At 38.7% G+C, this 24,137-nt stretch overlaps 1 protein-coding gene across 3 annotated transcripts in view; it reads left to right on the top strand.

Moving 5' to 3' along the window:
- The window catches only part of NUBPL (NUBP iron-sulfur cluster assembly factor, mitochondrial), a gene marked incomplete at its 5' end in the record, with an annotated part of 71,234 nt that extends 59,859 nt beyond the window's left edge, over nucleotides 1-11,375 (top strand). For 2 of the 3 annotated variants that reach the window (XM_083864151.1, XM_083864150.1), the window contains 2 exons: nucleotides 1,281-1,363; nucleotides 10,057-11,375. In XM_083864151.1, the coding sequence (XP_083720277.1) occupies nucleotides 1,281-1,363; nucleotides 10,057-10,119 (146 nt within the window). In that variant the 3' untranslated portion in view covers nucleotides 10,120-11,375. The remainder of the gene's footprint in view (nucleotides 1-1,280; nucleotides 1,364-10,056) is intronic. The other variant, XM_083864149.1, reaches the window with a different exon arrangement.
- Nucleotides 11,376-24,137: the final 12,762 nt, after the last annotated feature.

The raw sequence follows: 24,137 nt of genomic DNA, 5'->3' as shown, positions 1-24,137 counted from the left end.
GAAAAAAGATTAGTCTCTACATAAAATAAGAGTTGGAAGTGAATGGCAGGGAAATTTACAAAGTTACTGTTTTTTCAATTAAGAATGTTTATGGTTAGAAAACTTTCTGAGGACTTAAATGAATACATGAACAGACTATTATATCCAAATTTAATCATGACTGAAATAGATAAGAAGAAAAAAATTGAAGGAAATGGACTGTAATTACCCAAAATAATAATAAGGTTCTTCAAAGATCCAGCACACTAATCATGGAGCCACAGCTTTTGCGTTTATTATTTGTTTTTGTTTGTATTCCTACTTGCTTTGGGTTCTGGTTTTTTATTTCTTAAACTTTGTCAATTTTCAGTTTTTTTAACTCTTTCTTTTTCCAAATACATTGAATCTCACTGGCCTTGGTTTGAGTTAAATCAGGTTGCTAAAATGTATGAATTAAACTTACATGGTTTCTGATATGTCAGGATTGAACTAAGGTAGGCTGTTCTGTCTTCATCTGTCCATAATGTAAAATATAGCTGGGTCTTCCAGTAAAAGAAAGTTGATCTTCAGTTCACTTCAAAATTATTTATGTAGCAGTGAACTAAACATAGCAATCTCCAAGTTTTTCGTAGTGGTGAAATCTGTGTTTCAGAAAGTCTGTCTCAGAATGGAATAGGGCTGCTAATTGATTCTCCTTTAGAATGTTCCTTTCCTCTCTGACAGTTCCCTGCTCATTATAAAAGCAGAATATAAAGAAGATTTCTGTTGGAAAGAAGAATGAACTGAATAGTTGTCCACCTTTGAATTGGATCCAAGGCCTAATAAGGACAGTAACAAATGCTATTATTTGGAAATTAAGTATTCAAGGAAGTCTTTGAACAGTGATTAAAATCTTAAAACAGCACTGAAAAGAACTTACAATGAGGAGATAGGCTGAACAGTAAGTTGCATGATGAACAGTTGCCTAACACTCAGGCAATTTATTTCACATAAACAAAATAATTTGGATCTCAGCCTGTATTTTTCTATGTGTTTGAGGCAGAACACTCTTCCTTCTCTAATAAATCACTTATTTATGGTCTTTTCTGTTCAGAGAATGAAAAATCCAAAATATGTTTGGCATTATTCATTATGGATGTAAGGAAATGGTACTACAGCCAATTTTAATTTTAAATGCTAATTCTTGGAGATAAAGTAATTCAAAGAGTATACTAAATGGGAATTGAATTTCAAGCTGCTTTAGGAAACATTTAAGAAATACTGGGTCTTCACATGTGTGTTTCTTGGTGTTTTTGATGCAGGAGATGTTCCACTGCACGTTAATATACGGGAGACTTGTGATTCAGGACAGCCTGTTGTGATCTCTCAGCCTCAAAGTGATGCTGTAAGTTTGGTGCACTGCACTTAGAACAACAGAAAGCTCTCCTCTGAAAGTGGATGGAGAGTGCTGCTGCTTATTGCTCTTTGGAAAGAAATGTGTGTTTGAATGAAGTAAGGAAATAAAATAAATCAAGGTAGTATCAGTAAGTAACTTGGGCCCTTGGTTTTGGAATGCTGGTCATTTGTTATGCTTCTGTGGGTTTGGTTTTGTTTAATTAGGTTGAATCATTGAGAATAGAGAGGATTTGATCCAGGTCCTGGCACTCTTAAGAGGAGGAAGGTCAGTGTCAAGCCTCATGAGACCTTGCAGCTAATGCAGGTCCTCTAAAACTGTCAGTTAAGCCTTTGGTAGCTTAGCCTGGAAACTGTCAAAGGGTCTTACCCAAAGCTGTTTGGAACAAAACTTCATATTGTCAGTACCTGGGTTGTTTTCAGCAAGAAATGGAGCAACTTATACACACAAGACCATGGACTTTTCAGTGTAGTTACTGCTACATTTTATTGTCAGTGGAAAATGCAAGTTGGTGAGGTGGTGGGAGTCAAATATGCAAATCTGTAAAGAAAAGTAGTTGTTCATATAGACTTTCATTAATGCTGATGTAGTAAGATTCCTGTTTACGATTTTCTTTCTCTGCTAGAGTTTGTCTGCCAGGCTTTGTAGGGCAGGGTCCTGTGCACAGTATATGGCATAATGCAGCCCCACTCTTGACTTGACTACTGCTTCAATGTAAAGATGTTTAGTGAAAGAAATGATTTATGCTGATAACAGATGGTAGAATCAAATCACAATGAGGTAGGCAGTACTGTGGAACGTTTGAATTGGTAGCTTTTTCAATGTCATGATTGCTAGGCACATGCTGAAATATGTTTTTCCTTCCGTGTGTTTCAGGAGGGAAAAAAAGAGGAGGAGGAGAGCATTAACATTGTTAATACAATGTTAATAACATATTAAACAGGATTCTGGAAGAACAGTGACAGTCTTAAAATTGTAATTTTGTTTTGAAAGACAAGAGGCAGCACTGTGGTGTGTTGACTTCTAACTGGATGCCATATTTTTGCTAGGGTTTGCTAGGTTTTGCAAGGCCTTGTGCTGTGGAATAACGTAGTGATCTTGAGTCCAAGTCTAGGTGAAAAGGAGTCCCTATAATCCATAATGGTAGTTTCTCTCTGGGAAATCTGATCAGCAGTGTGAATGGATGCATGGCTTTGGTCAAAGCTGTAGTAAAACAGCTGGGAAGCTGAGATGGAAGGCTCACCATATCTGAGATCTGTAATAACCAAGAGTCTGTAGCCTGCTGGACTATTGATCTAAGAATTCAGACGTGTATGGGATAGCATTCTGAAAATAAAAAGGCAAGAAGGTCTGTTGTGTTGCCATCTGTTCCTCCTTGAACTATGTTCTTGATAACAAAAGGGTGGGTTATAATCACCATTTGTGGCAATTAAGTTAAATATGCGGAGGAATAAAGATTGACAAATATGTGTGACTCTGGGGAAAACTCTTAATATCCTTCTCTGCCATTGTGTCTGTGAGATAATTCTCCTCAGAGAATGTGTTATTTTTAACGTCAGTAATCTCTATGGAATGAAAAAAATATTTCCTTTATCCCTGGTTTTCTTCTCATTTTGAAGACAGAAAATATTGTTCTCTTACATTTTCAAAGAAAAAATAAATTCTTAGCACATAACTGAGGGTGGAAGAGTTCATATAAGGTCAGATTCTAATCTTTAAAACATGACTGTCCTCACCATGTTTCTCAAATAAACTGAAATTGTGGCTATTCATGCATTACCAAATTTTCGAGTAGAGAACAATGTCTGCTGAAATTCTCTGCTCTTGTTGCTTAAATGTGCGGGGAATTTTCATACAAAATTCTATGCTGATTTTGTTAGAACACACTTACAAATGAAATACAGAATCATAGACCTGAAATAATACCTAGCAGATTCAAACAGTAGGGAATAGGGATGGTGATTGACTTCTTAGAAACCCAGCATGTTGTCACACCTTTTGAGCTCTGTCAAGCCTAGAATAGAATGGATTCTAAAATATGTCACTTAATACATTTTTGCTTACAGATCTGCCATGGGCTTCATCTTGCCTTGGAGATATATAAAAGTATATCTCCGACTTCATTCTAGAATTTCAAAATGTCTAAGCAAACTTGTCTAAATTAATTATTTTAAAGCTTAGATGTAGTTGGAAAAGGGGTTTCCTTTTCACAAATGACAGGAAATTACTAAGAACTAAAAAAGAAAATTACTTGTAGAATGGTGCATGTGAACTTAGTTCTTCCTCAGGGAAGGCACAGAATACACAAGACTAATCTGCTTAGGGAAAGTATTGACAATATAGCTAAAGGGTAGGAAGGCTTGATGACTGGAGTTCTCTTCTGGTGAAGCTTGAGGCAGTCCCCTGGGAGAAATAACAGTGCTGGTAAAATGATTTTGCTCTTGGTATAACATTGTCTACATTAGTGTTTCTGACAGCTTAGTTATTTAAATTGTGGCTTTTTCTCAAAACTCTTCATTGATAAAACTTTGTGATGTAGAAATGGAATATTGCTGTATTTGCATGGTCAGCCTAGTGCAGCAGCTGGGAGTGACCCAAGATTCTCTACAAGAAGCTAATACTTTTCTTATTTTAATCAACAGTGAGGGCTTGCCTTCTGGAGTGAGACCCTTCTGGAGATTAATTGAGCATTTTTCTCCTCCATCACACTGTGGAGGTGGATTAGCTGGCCAAGGCTCCATTCTTTTTGTGCACTCAAACAGATGCAAGAATCGTGAGACAGCAAAAGCTGGTAAATGAAAATCAGGAATGCTGCTAAAATGGTAGAATAGAGGGGAAAAAAGAGGGAAGATAGAATAGGGAAAACTAAGGAGAAAAAACTGAAACCAGGTGAAATTGATCATGCTCAGATATACTGGGACTTCCTGTGGACCATGGGAAAGGAGCCAGCAGCAAAACAGGTGTTTGGAAGACGCATCCTGAAGCTTGTGGATAAGAAGGCTAGAAGCACAGCAAGAGATATAGAACATGATTAATTGCAGTGGAGTTATTCTTCCACCAAAAGGAGCTGCTTAAATGCCCAGTGAACTCTCCATCACACTGAGAGAAAGATAAGAAGAGATTCCTGAGAGCTCTTGCTTCTGTGAACCTAAAGCCCAGAGAGTTATGGAGCAGTTGGTGGTTATCTTGTGAGGAATTCCTGCTGGAAACTTTTGGGTGTATCACAGCCTGGGTGGCACAGTGGATTTATCAATACCTTGACAGAATAGACAGGCTGTCTGTGATTGTTGAGCACCAAACTCTCACCTGTCTTAAAGTCAAAGAAAAGCAGCTCAAATAAGTATAAAATACATTTGCTGTACTGGTATGTCCATTCACATCCTATATATACAGCTGAAAGATTTTTGAGTCCAATAAATTACACACTGGTCTATCAGGGAAGAGGAAAAGCCCAGTCAGATGGAAAGCAGGGACACAAGGCATCAGCAGTCTGACGGAACAGAGCAAAATAAGTCTGGTTAATAATCCCTTTTCAAGTAAATCAGAACGTTACAAACCTTGCTGCGGTGCCATCCAAAGAGACAACTCAAGTTTGTACTCCGAAACACTTTTTCTGTAGAATGCTTATGAAAGGGTGATATAAGCAGGGTAAAAACATACAGCCTTTTAAACATTGCAAGAAGTAATTGGAGAGAAATGGAAGTACTGGTAGCAAATAGTCATTGTAAAATCCTGTTTTTGGTTTAGTTGTCATCAGTAATTCCATTTAATGAGTGGTCAATCCAGGGTGTGATATTTTTAAAAGAAAAGCAAACTCTAAAGAAGGCTGCATGGTATGATTTATAATATGCCTTTATCATTGGGGCTTTCTTTGAATCATCACAGTAGCATTTGGTACAGTCGGCTCAGATCCTTCATTCAGGGGGTAGGTAGCACAATGGATCATCAGACCTTCATTTATGGTTCTGTCTGCTGAAGAAAATGCTGGCTGTAGGATAGTCTGTTTGAGGAATGTTGTATTGCATTTGATTTGCACTGCTCTACTTACCCACGATTTTTGGGCAGGATCTGTTTTTCGATGTCTGTAATTGCACCATGGGGGTAGCAGTATTACCCAGCTGGGGCTGCCTCCAAGGATGGTTTGGCTATTACAGCTGCTGATATATAGGATTAATAGAAGGTTTCCCATGAGCACTAAGGATTTTTTTTTGAGATTTTAGTTTTGTAAATCCAGCTTACTTACCTGTCTCCTCCATTTTATGTTGTAATGTATGGATTGACTTCTACTGTCTTATTAAGTTTGTCTTTCTGACTTGAGACTTAATTGTAATTTGGCAAGAGTTGCCACTACATGCAAAGAAGAATCTTATGGTAGAGCTGCCCAGAGGAGGACACAGTGGGATAGTCTCTGGACCTCTTGTGGCAACCAAGAATTTCTCTGGGTGACATGAGGCTTTTATCTGAAGTAGAGTCATTTGAAGCTGCATTTGTTTTTATCATCTTTTTAGTGCCTTCTGAGTTGACCACAGTAAAATACAGACATTGGAAGGCAGCTCCAGTTGTGCACTTGAAGGCTGGAGCTGTGTCAAAGTAGCTAGTAATTTCTATGGAAATTAAAGCTATTTTAAAATCTGATCAAGCTGGCAAATGGACCATGGTTGTGCAGGGCATGCTAAGAACTAAAGTCATCAGTGACTGGCTGGCTATGCTTATTTTCATGTAGATGGTAGCTAAGACTAGTATTTGTCCTTGTGATAGTCACTATTTGATTAGTTGCTCATGGTGGCAATTAATAAACTGTATGCCCTAACAGGTCAGCTGAGCAGATGTAAATTCCTTTTCCTTCTTTGCAGCTATGTTCACATCCATAGCATCTGATACTCCAGAAAGTCAGGACTTGTGCAGATTCTCCTTTGGATTGCTGGGCTGGATAAAGCAGCTTAATAGTCTTGGAGTCTTGTAATCAGAAATAGACATTAGAAACCATGTCAGTACTGGGATTTATATCCTGTGGTGTGTGAGGCCTACAACTGAGTGATAGAGTCAGTGTGTGTTTCTGAGCTGCTGCTCTGAAGTTGTTTGTATGTAATGGTTTGACTGAAGGAAAATGCGGTGTCAGCTCCTACCTGCTTTCACTTTGTTGATTTTAAGTTGAGTTTTGTGTTTGTGTGGCAACTGCACCAGATACTGGCAGGCACTGTAGTGAGCTCTTGGCAGGGTAAGATCTGCACTCCAGTGGAAAACAAACCAGCAGGTCAGGCCAGTCCAATCCATGACAACAGGGCAGAGTCAGCCATGACCTGTACAGTCTGCAATAATCTTAGCAATGATGCATACTTCCCTCACAGGTAAGATTTTTAGGGAGAATGAAACGCTGTAACAGCAAGGGTCATATTTCCCTAGGATTACTGTAGGGCTTGGAAAAAGTCTTCCAGTTTAAATCTGCCCCACACCTGTTAGCCCACAATAATACAGATTTATTACACAGTGATGAATCAGGATGTTCTGATTATTTATGCTAAGTAGGACTTTTCACTCCATTTCCTGGTGAACTTCATTACAGGTTCTCTGTTTCCTACTCCACCATCTATGCTGTCATCAGTCACTTCATCATCAGCTATGCCCTTGAGGTCTAAAGAACTGTGCCCTTCTGGCATTGTACTACTGCTGGAGAGATGAGCAGTCTCTCACGTGGCTGTTTCCCAGCTTTTATTTTTGACTCTGTGAACATCACCTTCCACCTCTACCTCTGCCTGTCCTAGTGCTGCTCTCAGACCCCATCTAGGCAGTGTTCATAGTAAACAAGTCTGGTCTGGTTTTAGGGCATTCTGTCTTCCAGTGCACTTCTTCATCCTCGTGAAGTGGGAAGAATGCTAACTGATATGTTGTTAAATATAAAGTTGTCCATCAGCAAAAAAATTGGTTTTCAGAAAGTCTATAAACCATTCATTTAGAGCTTTCAAATGTAAAGGGAGTAACTGACCTGAGAAGTTTGCTTTTATCCTGTTAAAGTGAAAAAGGTTGTGGGTGATGGACAAGAACTCATCCTTTACTCTTTCTTCGCTGGTTTTCCACCTGGAAAGGAAATAGTAAACCCTGTCTGTTTTCAGTTGCAACCCAACTTCTTTTGCTTAGTAATGATGGATTAAACAGCTGGACTGAGTTCTGTGTCTGCAGCATGAGTAGGAAAAAACTATTCAATATATGTAGGGTTTTTATGTAGTGCATATTGATAGTCACAGAGATTCCATTTAAACCTTTCAGGTATATTGATTGATAGACTCACAGCTAAAGGATTTGTTCCAAAACAGAGAACCAAGACTCAAAACAGTTAATTTTTGCCAAAGCTGAGTGACTGGTAGAGTTCTGTAAGGACACGTAGGAGGTACTGGTCTGTTCAACAGACAAAGTAGTGGTCCAGGAAAACAAAAACCTGAAGCTCAGCAGGCAAGATCTGTTGCTGAGAACACTGTCGAGTTAATGCTGACAATGCTGGCTACAATCTCCTGTTGCAAAGTGGTGATCAGCTGCTTGGCAAATGGGGGTCGGTGGGCACTGGGGAAGTGTTGCTCAGACACTCATTAATAGCATTTTATGGGAAAAGTATCTTAAGCTTATTGGGCTCTTGATACATTTATACAAGCAGTTTTGTCAGTTTAGGGTGAATTTATAATTCTCTGTACAATTTGGTCAACTCTGGAGCAGGCAAACAGCCTGGGCAATATTTAGAAGGGAACAGGTTTCTTATGCAGATTGTTACTTGACTCATTAAAATGTATGAATTGATCTGTGCAAAGTGGGAGCTGCCTGCAGGACTGTTCCAGGTAGTTTGTAATTCCCACCTGGAGTGCTCCTACGCCAATTAGTCAAATACTTAACTGCAAAGGCAGCTTGACTTCAGTCAGTCACCTTACTTCAAATGGGTCCATTATCTTGTCTAGGTGAGTTGGGGAGTAGCTGGACCACCCAGGCCATTAATAGCTGAGTGAGGTGAGTTGCACACAGACTGTTACCCAACTGCACTGCAGCTGTAGTCATAGGAGTTTGAAATTCATGATTGTGAATTAAATTCCAAATTCATTCCATCATTCTTGCCACAGTCATGTGTATGAGAAAAAAATATTCTGTTTTGCTGTCTGCATTCCTTACAAACTCAGAAGATTTTATAGCTTCAGTTTTAAGGCGATGTGAGCACTGAGGCATAGAGGGTGGGAGTGCCAGAATAGAAAACCCTACAAGCCAGGAGCAATCCCTAAAAAAGAGGAGACATGAGCAGTGCATGTCCCTGCAAAAGGCTGACGCCTTGTTCAGAGCAGTGACAGTGAGTGCTGGTGGCCCTGGTGTAACAGGCATTCTCTTCCTGCTCCCCAGGATCTGCCCTCTGGAATGTGTCCGTTTGTTTGCTTTTTTTAAAGGCTCATCAGGGATATATGGACTAATTCATGGTTAGAGCCATCCTGCAAGAGACAGGAGAAATGAGTGTGGTAGGGATTATTTTGGATATTTGTTTGAGGAAAACAGGAAAGGTTGTCAGTATGGTCTCTGTATGCAGATTTATTGGAGAAGATGGAGTAGGTTTGTCACAATGGAACAGAGTAGGAGCAGAAGAGCAAGCTCAGGGGGCTTTGCTGTGTAATAGACACAGAATGTGATGCACCAGCTGGAAACTGAAGTATGACAAATTCAAATTATAGATAAGGTGTAGATTTTTAACAATGGAAGTAATCAACCTCTGGAACAATGTGCAGTGTGTATATACGTACACAAAAATACTATTTTAATTAAACATTCTTATATCAATCTTTGACATTTTTAAAAGATGTTCCCTTTTGACGACAAATTGTCAAGCTTGTTACAGGAATAATTTGGTTCAATTTTAGTGTTTGTTCTGTGTTGGTCTTTATATGGTGTTTTTATAGAAGTCCCTTGACATTAGATTTGTTAATAATTGGTGGTGGACTGATCATGGTCCTAGCTGTGTCATGGTTTTTAGAGATGTTAACATAAGTATGCTTACTGGGGTTGCTCTCCATTGTCCTGCAGTTCTGTGCTATTGTGCCCTCCAGCTCAGGGTGCGTGACCAAATGTGCCACAGATGGATGTGAAAGAGAGCTTTAACTATGTGGAGTCTAGTGTTGCAGAATTAGTTCTTTCCAAAACCTACTTCAGACTTTTGGAAAGGTGTCTTTTTTTTTTTTTTTTTTTTTTTTTTTTTTAATACTTTAGAAGTCTGAATAGGAAATTCCACAGTGATAGTCTAGTCTGTAATGAACTAATTGTCTCAAAAGTTTTTTTGAAGGCTGTTGTTTTCTGTGATTCTCTATCCGGTGCATAGTGCATCCTGGTTGTCAGGATGAGGGAAGTTTGTAATTAATAGTACCTGTGGGACTAAAGAGTTTATGTCTTTGTCATCACTTCTCTTCCAAAAGATATTGACATTACTTGTTGTTAAAGACAAATTGTTCAGTTAAATTTAAACTCCCCTACCAATATTTTTATATAATACTTATACTTATTCTGTGTATTAATGCCTTGTTTTTCCTGAACACAGGCTAAATTTAACCCATTTATTTAAACATCTTTGATTTTTCTCTTTGTGTGTAAAAGAACAAATACCTAATTAGCTGTGAAATACTGCTTTTTATAGAAAATGGAATGCTCAATGTATTTTTCTATTTTTGCAGGCCAAAGCCTATCTAAAGATCGCTATGGAAATATCAAGAAGACTACCAGTACCTCCTTCTTGAAGCATTTACCACTGCAACTTAGCAAAAAAGTGATCTTTGATGCAGTCAATGCAGAAGAGTCCTGCTACCTAATTACATGGAGGCCATATGTTAGTTTTAAGAACTTCTTCAGGAAATAATTTACCAGAGGTTAAATTATGATTGTGATAATTACTGTTTTCCCCATCATTGTTTGGCCATGTCTGAAAGGATTGAAGTATGCAAATGATGATATACAGTATTTAGCTGCTGAATTGTAACATCATCAAGCAAGAAGGGATGAAGTACATTTTTATGTGTGCCCTATTTTAAAGTGAGCAATGAAAAACAGCCTTGTCCATGCAAGGAGTATGATGAGAGGTATGCCAAGACGTAAATCCTGCTTAAAAAATTAAGTTTTCAATAGTCTAATTTCCTTCACTTTTGTTCAGCTCTTTACATGGTTAGCGATCTAACTGACCATAAGTTCTGCAAGATTTTAAGAAGCAAAATCAATTTTGTAACTGCTGTGCTTTCATGTGTTCATCTTAAAAGAAAATGTAAAAAATTCCACATATACTCTGAAGAATTCTTGTGATGTATGATGAGCAAATTCATTCATTATCGGATAAACTTTGGTCACGAGGCAATTCACAGTTTAGTGGAGAATGGATTACGTGACCCTGAGGCTTATTTCTTGACTGTTTTACATTATAATGAACCCAGACAGAAGACAAGGTAACAGAGGTCTTCACTGAAAACCAATGTTTTTCCCGAGATCAGTTTGCCAAGGAATGCAAATGATCAAGAGAGGTTAAATTTATGATTGCATATTCCTACTACATTGCAGCAACTTGGAATTTTATATGAAGATATATTTTTAAAGTAAAGAAATACTTGGTCTTCAAACTGCGTGGCCTTCTGGTTTTTTCATTGCTTGTGATCTTTATTTTTCTGCTGGTGTGTGGAAGTGAAAGATTATGCCTTCAGGGAATGAGTTTTCATTTACAAATAGATCTTTGAGTTGACATTTAGGCTTTTCCATCTACATTGTCAAGTACTGGTGTCTTAAATATACATTGTAACTCTACCATAAGAGTGAATTTAACCATACTAGGGGGTTCTGTTGACCTCTGAGGGACCAAGGTTTTCCCTGTATTCTAAGTACTTAGTCAGAATTTTGGATGTAGATTTTTCTTACTGAAATGATACAGCATAAAAATTTGGTATACATTTACATTATGAATATTTAAGTAATATTCTTACCCAGAGTTTAACATGACAAGATGTAGACACAAGTGATGAGTTGAATTTCAGGCTTAGGTTTTCTTAGGCTTTTCTAAATATGTAAATTATTTAGTCCAAGACTGTTGATTTTTTTTGCTTCAGGTCAATCTATGAACCTCTTTCCCTGCACCCTCCCCCATGAAATGTTACATCAGTGGTCAGCTTTTTCACTAGCATTTTATAGTGGTCTGTAGAATTGACTAAATACTCAGTTCCTTTCAGTTGTCTGATATATTTTTACAAAAATTAAAGCTGACTTAGTGTTCTGCCCTTTCATACTTTATTGACAACACTTTTTTAAATTAAGTTTTTCTCTGCATATTTTTTAGCTTTGCTTTACATAGTGTAATTGTTGATATACATGTCTGTAAATTTGCGGTGGTTTTGGCTAGTATGATCTTAAATTTCAGTAGAAAACTTGGGGTTTCTGACTAGTTTTTAGCCAAAGGCAGTGATATAATCTGAATGTTAGTACTTGTAATTTTCATTCTGTTAAAAGGCTTTTGAGTGTCTGACACCCAGTTCATGTTGAGCCTGGGTGAACAATCAATATTCAGGTAGGTGGTTGTTCATCTCCCCTTTTGTTTCTTTCTCATTATTTCTTGGGTTAATTGAAGGATGAAATTCGCTTTCAAGATGTCTTTTTTTTTCCTCCATTTTACCTTTTTCCCCCCTTTTAATTAAGTACTGTGGTTTTGCTCTGTTGAATCTTTTCAGTTGCAGAAATATTTTGAATACCTTTATCAAGAAACTATGTTATAATGATTAAGCATAGTTTCTATGCCAGTCTGAAAATTCATATTTAGTTAACAGTTTTGTGGAAGGATTACACAATGTAGTTGATTTATTGATTGCAAATTGTCAGTAATTTTAAATATATATGCACATACATTTATATATATATATATATAATTGTACAGAATTGGTAGGACATTTCTGTGTTTAAGGATATCGACAGTCAACCCACATTTAAATTGGGAACGTGTTTGCTTTATTTCCTTTATTCTCATGAGTGAAAAACTGTTTCCCAGACCTTCTACTGCAAACTAAATGAAGGACACTGGCAAAATGTTATTGCTTCTTAATAGAAACACATATTTGTATTTTATTATACAGTACGCTGTTAAATACCTAGTAATGAATTCCAGTCAATATACTACATTTGAAGTTGTATTCATAAAATCACTGATGTAATTGTTGGATGGGGAGGTTGGTTGGATCAGAGATTTAGCAGGAGAAGGTGGTATTTAACTGTAGTTTATAAATATAACTTATAGACTTGACACACAGTGCTGTTTGCTCTTTTCAGCTCCAATATTTCACTTTATTCAGATTGATATTTCCTAGTATACTAATATGTTTTTGTTCTAAAAATGGTAATCCTAGCAAGAGGGCCTGGCTTTTCCAAGCTGTATGGGTAGATGCTCTTTCCTCACCAGCAGGGGAGAATTACTGTGCTCGTGGGTTACCAGCACAGAATTATTAAAGTCTGTAGCACTGTGAGTTCAGTTACACTCAAAAATCCCACAGAGGAGGAAAGAGGAAGGCTAGGGAGGCACGAGACCAAACAGGCAGGAATGGGCACAGAGGCAATTGGCAGTCCCAGTTTAACTCCTGTGTAGGTTAACAGCAGGATTCTCAAGACTCACACGATCCTTGTGCATTGCTATCAGACTGAAGTTTTGTGTTCACAACATGACCCTTTGTATAGTGACCACAGCTCTTGTGTTTGCATGTAATTCTCCGTTTTCTTGGGTGAGGAGCCTATGGGCTTGGCTTTCAGAGGTTTTTTGTTTTAATGAAAATGAAACTGAAAGAAGGTGTAGAATTGTTTGTGCTAGTGAAGTATTTTACTGTGAGATTTTTACCGGTATGTTAAGCTAATGAATTGTTCAGCCTTTGAGACTATGGTTTGTGCAATACTTGAGTGCTAGATCCTCACAACAAAAAAATGTTATTTGAAGTTATGAGAGAAATAGTTTGCAGGTTAGTTTTTGTCTACTAAATCAATTAGAGCTCAAACTACAACCTGCTCTGGTGATTGTGGTTATGAATTAATATTAATGCAGAGGAGAAGTGGCAGAAGCAGGTGATTTCAGTGTATTAACAAAACACCTCTTGTAATTCTGAACTTACTTCAAGCAGTTGGACTCACTTAGATCCAGTTCAGCAAGTGAAACCCTCCTTAACATCTTTCCCATAATAAGTGTGTGTTTCACTTTAACCAACTGCTGTGTGACAATTTTCATTTTGGGATTTTGGTAGTTACGTGCAAAGCTTCTTTCAGAGCATCCCCAGTCCTGACACTGGCCCATGAGCTCAGTACCCAACTACCCAAGTCACAGGAACTACTCTGCTCTTCCAGGTACAGGTGGGGATAGGATCTCCATGCTTATTTTCCTACTTGGTTTGCACTTATTATCCAAGACACAAGAAACTTGTCCTACACCCAGCTTTGGTTAAGAAGATTTAAATCCATGGCTCCTAAACTTAGGAGAGGTCTTCAGTCACCTGGGTTAGTCTTTGCTCAGGACTGTCATGGAATGTTCATCACTCCTTTGATAAAGCTGTATTGCTTGTGGAGGAAGTAAAGAACATAGTCCTAATCACAGCTATTTGGGGTTTTTTTGGCTTAATGACTTAGGCTGGGCTTTCTTTGATCCTTGTTCCCAGTCTTATTGATTGTTTTTATCTAATGAGGCCATGAATAAAATTATCAATTCTTAGGTTAATACCTGGCATTTTAGATGCTTACAAATTTGAGATAAAGCTCTGGGGTTTTGTATTTGGATGTTGATACCTGCATGTAATTTTATTTCCTTGTGGCCACATCTGGGCCTATATTGTTGCCATTTTTTATTTAACAGAAATGCTTCCTGGTGGAGATGGCTGGGGGAAAGCCTCTTGCTTAAGAACGGTTGACCATAAGATTAATCTGAATTGGTGATTTAATTTCAGAATTGACTTATAATGGCAGGAGTTAGAATGATGATTGCATTTTATTTTGGCAGCATTTCAGCCAAGGCACTGGTTTGTCAGCCACGTATCATAAAGCAGCAAAAGAAAAAATTAATTCTGAAAGTAGTTTTCAGTCTAAAATTTAAGACTTGCCTTTTTTGTTTTTACAGGCTCTGTTTTACATTTTAAAGATATTAAAGTCTGAAGAAAAAGTATATTCAAAGGGTCTGTATTTTTCCATTATCTTTGCGTATTCAGAGAGGGTGGGTGTTTTTCAGCAAGAAGAGGATGGGCACAGCCTGTCCTTCCTTATGCACCTATTTGTCTCAGTTTCTCCATTTGTATGAGCCTGGATCTGAATACCCACTATAATCAATGCAAATAAAGGACTTCTAGGGAGTGTGCGAGTCTCCAAACAAGCTAGTGGAGGGAATAACATCTGCTGTCCTTTAACATTGTTTTGAGGGCCTACACATTTATTTGAAGTGTTTGCCCTCATACCACTGGGATTTTCTAAAATTTGTGTTATTTCCTGTGGTCCAGGGGTTTTCTCATTTCTTTGAGAGGAAGGCAGGATGCTCCCTACACTTGCCTACACCATGTATACTTGCTGTTACTAAACAAGGTCTGTATTAAAAATACAGACTTCTGGTTGCTTTTTCTGGAAAGTTAGCTTATGATTTTCTATTGATTCTTATAAGTAATTTTTACTTTTAGGGATGACTTTTTTTCCCCCAAATAATTATGGAAGAAGTGCTATAATATATTTTTAAAGCCCAATTTTGCTGCATATTTAGGAAGAATAAACAGAGTGAGAAACTCTCTTATTTAGCCAAACCCACATTCAGTAGATGTAATTTTGTGATGTTTGTCCACTGTGTAAACGTTGCAAATATTTTTTGTCTCATTAAAGTGCTAAGTGAAGTTCAGGAGCCTGAACATTTTCCTGCTGAGCAGTAGGCATTTGAGGGTGATGTGAGATGAGTCTGTAGCTGGTCAGACAGGCAAGGATGAATTTCCACATTGACTTGTTTGCTGAATTTAGAGGTCTCTACGTGTCTCTTTTTAGAGGAAGAATTTCCACATAAATGGGCTTTTGTCTGGGGTACCTTGTGGCCTCACACTTGCCTCTGCAGGATAATGGAGCCCAATGGTTATTTTGGAGAGTTAGATTTTAAAACAAGTGTTCAAAGCCTGGGAAAGTACACCTTGGCTTTGGAAACCAACCCCACATTTGTTCATGACTGCCAGCACTACTGGCATCTCTTGTAGTGCCTTAATATATCCTAAGCTTTTAGAAAGCCTGTGAGTTATAGCTTGCTAGCACTTTTTAATAAATGCATATCTTATTAACACAGACAGCGCTGCATCACTTTTGTCTTAATTTCTTGATAGTGTAAATAAACCTCTTTTTGTAAAGCAGTTTTCCTTGCCTATTAGTAATGCATCCAAAAAGTTTCATCTTCTCCAACATATTCCTCCAGAGAAAGAAATGACAGAGCTGTTTGATGTTGAATACCTTCTTATAGTGTTAATATAGGAAATTATAGTCACTGTCTTAGTGAATTGTTGATTTTTGTTACCCTGATGGGATATACAGCTTCATTAAAACAAAATTAAACTGCTGATAAAATGCTTGTTAATTATTTAAAGTTGGCAGCTCGTGAACATTGAAAATATCATACTCTAGAGTAATTTATTTTAAATACTTTCATTTGTAGATTTTAGAATATATTTCTCTAAGAAAGTTATAATATTTAAGATGTTTAGACAAAGTCTTTGCTGTTGAAATGGGTTGCTTTCCACTGCTTGAAAAGGTCTGCCATTTTCACAAAGAATATGACTCAGACAAGTTCTGTATTATCCCCCATCAGTGCCTGTCTACAGAATCCTAAGTACGAATCTGCAGTAGCAGGTGACAGGAGGGAAGAGAGATGACGTACCAGTGTTTGCCTGGAATGACCTCAAGCCAGGAAGCAATAGGAATTTGTTTGGCACAGCAAAAAAATATAAGCAGGGTTGCGTTTTTAACAAAGGCAGATGGGTCAGGGCAAAGCAGGGGATGTTTTATTTGCTCGTAAATGTGACTGGCATATGAAAGGAAATAAAACATAATGTGGTCGGAAATAAAATGGGAAATGTATCTTTCCCACTTCTGCGAGAAAAGTACAGCCATATAACCTGGGATGCCTGGCACGCTCGGGTCCTGTTGGTCCTGGTGCTCAGAGAGGTGACAGGACTCAGCAGAGCATTAGGAGCCCTCATTTATGACACTATTTCTGCAATTTAAGGAAGCAAAATCTATTTACAAGAAGGGAAAAATCTATTTACAAGTGAATAGTTGAAAACAGTTGATACAGAATGTTCCTTGAGGAATGGGATATCTCAGTTCTTGGTCAGTCTGTTTCACATCAGATAATGTGCTATCCCAGGGTGATCATTTATTAAAGTTAGCATTTTAGCTGTCTTTACCACAGGAGCTGAAGTTGAATGCAATAACAAGATATATAATCTCTGCAAAGCACTTTGCCTTACACTTAAGTGATACCAAGTGTCAGGAAAAATTTTAATGCCTTGCTGAATTATTGTACCTGAGCTTAATATGCAGTAACTTGAAGTTTCATTCTATTCCAGTTATTTTTTTTCTATAAGATTTCACATTTCCATTTCCAGTACTTCACTACTGTTGGTTCCTTAGATAAAGGTAAAAAGATTCATGTACAGGGACTCCTAGAGGGAATTCTGTGCTTTGACGTGAGATTATATCATCATCTTTAAAACAAAATGGTCAGCAATAGGGTTGTTCTTTATTTTCTGTTTTGTTTTTAAGAACTACAGTGACCAGAAGGAAAGGTACCAGTTGGACATAATTTTGGATAGTCAGATTGGAACTCTTGTAACCAGTTGCTAATCATACCTTGAGAATACAAACCCACAAGCAAAATGAAGGTCTTTTTCTTTGCGTATATGCGTTTCTTTATTTAACCTTACTGTCACTGGCATAGAAAAAATAACTGTGGCAGATAAAATGCCATCCTTAGAACTGAAAACCACATGAATTAATGGTTATGGTTAAGAATCATGAAAATACGTCCAGAACCCAGGTTCTGGATGCAGCATGTTCTTGTGCTGGCCCTGGAGGAGCCAGCAGCATTCAAACAGCAGGTTTTGCTTCTGAAGTGAACTCCAAACTCATTCTATGATTTTCTGTTGAGCAAAGTCACACCCTGAACTGTGTCAGCATTGAACCTTTAGACTATAAGTTTACATGTCTAACACAGGAAGTGACTCACTGAAATGTTTGTTCTTCATGTTGTTATCTGCTCTCCCTGGGAAAACAGGGATCTATTAACTCCACAGTGTGTTGGTGCTTCTTATCAGACTGTACAATGTCCCTGCCAGGGCTGGTGCTGCTGTTCTGTTTGTAGGACAGTTGATGTGTGTAATACTCAGGAACTGTATTCACATTCTGCACTTGGAGCAGACCTTGCAGTTCTTACAGGCTTTGATCTCTGATTTGCTTTGCATTCGAGTAATGCAGTGTTATTTGTAGACAACACATGACCCTGGAATTTCAAGTGTTACTGTTCCCAAGATAAAATCCTGCACTCAGAATGACCTCTGGAAATGACACCTTACCTTTGTGACTCTACTGCTTTGGAAGGGTCTCCGCATGGGTGCGGGAAGAGTGTGGCAGAGCTGTCCTCTCTCATTAAGGACTGATTTGGGCTGCTTGGGACATACAGACAGCTAAGGGTCAACAAAATGGTATGAGGAAATAGCCTGCCAAGCTATATTTGAACATGGGAGAGAAATGGGAGAGAAAATATAATGGAGAGGCTTGTGACTCAAGAAAAGGACGGGGAGAGATCACTCCCTGGTTACAATTATGGGGAGAACAGACTTGTCAAAATTAGTTTAATTTATTACAAATCAAATCAGCCTAAGATGATAAGTACACCCAAATCTTGATGCACTTTTCCTTCATCCTTCCCTTCTTCCTGGGAGCAGCTTCACTCCTGAATTCTCTACCTTCTCCCCAGCAGCCACATGGGATAGCTGGGAATGGGAGCTCCAGTCAGTTCATCACATCTCGTTCCTCTTTCCTCATAAGGGAGGGGACTCTGCACACTTCACCTGCTCCAGCAGGAGACAGGCACTTATCCACAAACTTCTCCAAAGCGAGTCCTTCCCACAGGCTGCAGCTTTTCATGAACTGCTCCAGTGGAGGTCCCCTTCCGTGTGGTGTAGTGCATCAGGAACAGATTGTTCCAGTGTGGATCCTCCATGGCACCACAGGTCCTCCTCCAGCATGGGCTTCTCACAGGGTCACCTGTTCCTGCATGTGGTTCTCCATGGGTTGCAGGTGGATCTCTCCTCCACCTTGGATGTCTATGGGCTGCAGGGTCGCATGGCTCACCATGGTCTTTCTCACTCTTGCCTGGAGCATGTCCTGCACCTCCTTCTTCACTGACTTTGGTGTCTGCTGAGTTGTTCTTCTCACATATACTCTCTTCTCTGACCGCAATTTGCTTCTGCCCAGTAGCTCTTTTTTTCCCTTCTTAAATACATCATCCCAGAGGTGCTACCGCTGTTGCTGACAGCTTGGAAATGGCCAGGAGCAAAGTCATCTTGGAATCAGTACCTCTTCTGGTTTCCACTGGGGTTCAGCTGTAAAAATAGGAGTACACATCTGGTTGGTTTCTGTTTAAGCAACTCTTAAGTTTTGAATAAATCTTTACTATTCTAATGTGTACTTGTCAGGCATGGCTTGGGGCAAAATGTGAAGATGTTTCTAACACTTCTATTGGTTTTCAAGTTATTTTGAAATCTTTAAAATAACTATTTTCTTTTAAAAATTAGCAGTGTTTAATATGTTTAAAACATCGAAAATTGTTTATGGTATAGTTTTATAGTTTCTGATGGGCCATATGAAATGTATATTTTCTATAACCTCTGCTTTCTATATTAGTGCCAGTAAAATATAAAATAGTGGAGCCTGGCATCTGTGGAGCAGAAGGGATCAAATAAATTGTGTAAAGGTAGATTTGTTGTTTGCATAGTAGCATAGACAAGGTAAGTCGCTTGTATCTCAGAGCCAAGCTCTTAGTAATGATCTCTCTGCAAATTAGAAATACAATGATTACTAATCCCTAGTTGTAAAAAAGAATTAATTTCACCTGTGATGTGCTGGGGAGATCACTCTATTTCTGTAGAGGGCCAGTTAACAGCTTGACAATTCAGCAGCAGTGAAATTTCCTACCAATAAATGCCAAACTCTTCAAGAGGATTGTTTCATTTTGATTAAGATAAATTTTTTGTCATGACTATACACAAAGTATTAGATTCAGCTCTTGAAACTGCTGAATTTTAACCTCCAGGGAATTTTTCCCACAAGACATCTGGGAGTTTATTTTGGCACATGGTCCAGTAAATCATTGACTGACCTCCAGGCTGAGGTGCACAGCGCTGTGTGTGCATGGGGGAGGTAGGCACTGCAGAAGTTGTACTGATTCATCATCTTGCCCAGGAAACCTCTACCTGCCTCACTTTAAGCCTTGCTTTCTTGAAGGGAGTTTTGAGCATTTTTGCTCTTTTAATGAGCTACCTTGGAAGATAGTCTCATGAAGCAGAGGTTCCACAAGAGCAGAAATACTGTCAAAGCCTTCATCCAGGAGATTGTATTACCAGAGTTCATTACCAGTGTTTGTCATTTTGTCTTCTTCTGCTGTTGTCTTGGTGTAAGCAATGTCAAGTGATGTGACAACAAGATCACACTGCTTTCAGAGGGTCAGATGCAGTTGAAATGTATTTCTAGCTCCACACAAAGCATGTGTGAGCAGTGCTGCTCTGCCGTGGGCCCTGCTGGTTCCTCCCAGCTGGGGGCAGGGATTGAGGTGGTCCTGCTAAAGGGTCGCTCACATGGACTGGGAGACGTTGTGTCCATCGTGGTGTTTGTTGTATACACCTTGAGCAACCCTTTTCCTTGAGTTACAGGGGCTGCACAAAACCTCTTCCTGAAAGGGAAAACTCAGTCTCTTTAATTCACTGAGAAAGAGCTGTAAAATGGAGGTGCTTTTCCTAGTGTTTCTTGGTATGAGAAATTTTCCTAACCAAGTGATCTCCTGGGAGACATTGGGCCAGGAATGGGCCACAGTGCTGGGGTTCAGTGACAGGCTGAGCAAGGCTCATCTACCAGAGCCCATGCTGAGGGCGTGGCACATCCCTGCTAATTCCATGAGATTTTCACTATTTAATGCTCTGGAGGCTGTAAATCAAATCCAGATGTTACCCTTTTGTGGCCTGTCCAGCACTTCCTGCCCCCTCCTTGGAACTGGTGCAAGACATATGTCAGGTGCTGTCTGTTTGGGTGCCACACTGGATCAAAGTGGAGCGTGGTGACAATTTCAACAAGGAATGAAGTTCTGCATGCAAAGCTGAGCACTAGGAGTATGCAGAGATATACAGAAGTCTGTGTGTGTGTGTTTGCAAACTAAATGCAAGGTTTTTAAAAAGAAAAATGTTCTAATAGTGGCATGCTTTTCATTAGGAGGTGAGGAAGAGCAAACTGCAAAGTTGTGGTTGTACAGGGAAACTCTCACACATGTAACTAATGCAGTAATTCTCTGAGTTAGGAATCTGACCTAGTTATTCCCTTTCAAAGAGAAACGTGACTTTTTTTCTCACAATGACTGTTGAGAATCACCCTTCTTGACATAACTTCCCAAAATGAGATGTTTCCTTTCATAGCTTTAATCTCACTACTCCATTAGGGGATGAAATAACAGCCTTTATTAATATGAAAGGAAGTAAGTGACTTGGGGGCAGGGATTTTATCTCTGTAGGGGTCATTCTGCATTGCAAGCACTTTAGAAATCAGTTGTGCTGTTGAGCTGTTGTGTCATGTAGAGTCACCTTTTTAACATCAGATCAAAGTCACAGTGCTGAACTCTTCAGCACAAGCAGTTTTGTGGAGAGGTGACTACCATTGCCTGGTTCTTCTGCTCCATCAATGAGATTGTTTTTTTGAGTGGCTGTAACAGAATGAAGTAACACATGGCAGTTTATCTCTTGATTATCTTCAATAGGAATAGGATTTTAAAAATCAGATTCTATTTCTTAGAAATTTGCTGGAGTGCTTTTTTGTAGCTAAACACACAAAGCATGTAAACTGCATTCATAGAGCGGCAGATACATGAGACATGAACACTTTTGTTCATAAAAAAAATTTCCCCATGAGAAGTCAGTGACTTCATTTTCATTGACTTTTCTTCTGCTTTTCATTGTTAAAAAGAAACCCAAACAAAAGAAAAACAACCAACTGAACCTCTCTGCTTCTTGCTTTTTCTGTTTTTTTTTTTAAAATGCCTCAGTTATTCAATAGAGAACACTGAGCTAGTTCTTAAGTTCTAAATAACAGGAGCCTTGGAACTGGCAGCAGCATTTGGGTGAAGACTTTCAGAATGTACCAACCCAAGCAGTATAGTCATTTGAGGTAGATTCCATTAATTTAGTTCTTTACCAGAAAATACCCTTATTTTTCTTGGCTTTATCTGTGTGACAGATGCCAAGAAACTTATGTTTCTTGGTAATTTCAGATTTATATGCGTATCCATACAATATGTTAAAATAAGCTTTTTTTCAAGACATTTTTGTGTTATTTTAAAATATATATACATTTTCTTTACATTTTCAAAACAGAATTGATAATATGAAGGCTTTGATTTTCAAAATGGAATGAATTGCATCTTATTTCTTAAGGATTTTGATTCTCAATTTTGGTATATTGTATACCAGGCTATTGTTAAAATTATGTGCATTATTTTAAAATCCTGTGACAAAAATAAATAGATGTGCAATTACCTCTTTTTCTAAGTGTATAGTAATAGGATATATATCATATATAATTGCTTCTAAATCCAGCTAATTGGTTGTGACTATATTTATGTAACATTCTCTTCTACAAGCTTGCAGTTTACATTTCATGAAACACTACAATGTACATTTATAACATTATTTTTGCCCAGCTTATATTAATAGTGTGATTTTGAAAAGGAAAAGAAACACCTCCTCTTCCCCCTTTGTAAAGCACACCTGGTGTGGCTCAGTAAGGCACTGAATAAGAGTTCTGCCTTGCAACCTCTGTTCTTTTTGTCCAGTTTGGAGGTGGCTTGATCAGATGCCCCTGGGGTCTTCCTCTGAGATCTACAAAACAAATAAATACAGTAGAAGTAGAACTTCTACTACTAGTGTAGTAGTAGTAGTCTTCTTCTACTAAAGAAACAAATACAAAACAAAGGTTAGCAGCAGAGGCAAGGAAACTTCTGGCTGAGAAATCCTTTCTTACATTGCTAAAATGAAATACAAGGAGATGGCACAGATCACACCTTGGCTCAGGTAATTGTCATTCAGAGGAAGAGAATTGGACTTTAGCCCAATTTTATAATGTTTTTAAAAATACTCAGAAGGGCTGTAATTATCTCAGTCTCCAGTAGGATTGCCTTGAATACAGTTTGTAGAAAGATGTAATCTTCATTTGCATCCTGAATACTTGGTGCCTGCATATCTTGAAGGTATCATGTTTCTACCGAAAATACCCACGTACTCAAATCTGGCATACAAAGGAATCTCTGGTCCCAGGAACGAACAGGCCTGAACTAACTGAATGCCTGTGGAGAGATGTAAACCTGTCTGTAAGAAGGAATGCAAACTATGCTACCAAAACAGCAAGGCTTTTCAGCCCAGATTGCTCTGTGCCTGTAATTCCAGCATACATACAGCAGTAAGGTGTTTGTGGAGCTACTTTTGTATAAGGACACAATACTTGGTACATTTGTTTATGTATGTGTCTAGTAATGCTCCACCTGAAGCCCTTTTGATATCATATTTACTTTGTGTACAGGCCTGTGTATCTCTGCTAACTACCAGCCCTTGGGCATTGCTGATGTCACTGCCTGAAGCCCTGCATGTGGCACAGGTTTCTGTTGTCCCCCTTGGCAGCCTTCAATTTGTCTTGGGGAACAAAATGTACTTCCAAAAGAGCTGTAAGGTCAGAGATACCTTCTTCAGCTGAAATAAATAAATCAAGGCCAAAACTCACCACTTTCGAAGAGTTCTATTTTCCTGTTCCTTTGTGTAGGAGAAGGGAATACAGGTGACCTTGTCCCTAATAAGTAACATAAGCTGTGTTAATTACCCACTACAGCCTCGCCCCTGATGAGTCACAGCTGTATCCAATAAAGATAAATGTGATAAAAGGGAGTGGGTTGGCTGATGAAGGGGTTATCATGGAGCATCATGAACATGAGGACTATGAAGAGGGATCCTGGGGAGAGAGAACCACTGCTGTGAGGTCAGTCTGGGTCTGCATTTGGAGCCTGTTGTTGAACCTGCAGTCACAGTCTAGCAGGGTAAAAACCTGCATTCAGAGTCTGCAAACCAATAGCTGCAGTCATAGTTCAGCAGGAAATAACCAGCAGTCAGAGGCTGCAAGGGGAACCTACAGCCAGAGCTTGCTGCAGCCAGGGTCAGTGAATAGTTGGAGTCAGGATGGCTGAGCTGTAAAGAGGAATAAACCAGGACCCTTTTCATGCTGCGATGAACAAGAAGTCTGTGCCTTGGCTCATTTCCATCCTCTAACAAGAGGGCTACTGCAACACCTTTGGGTTCTTTTCTCCTCACCGTGATTAGAATGGTAAGCTCCTGTGGGTTGAATGCTCAATTACTCTTTCTCATATGCAAGAGATAGTAAAAGAAGAAATAAGTTCATGATTTACTATTGTTTTCATAGAGCAATTAGGATAGATAATACTCCT

The sequence above is a fragment of the Zosterops lateralis genome (assembly GCF_965231275.1).
Source record: "Zosterops lateralis genome assembly, chromosome: 6".
NCBI lineage: Eukaryota > Metazoa > Chordata > Aves > Passeriformes > Zosteropidae > Zosterops > Zosterops lateralis.
Note: the sequence above shows the minus strand (reverse complement) of the source record. Positions and strands in the feature narration are given on the sequence as shown.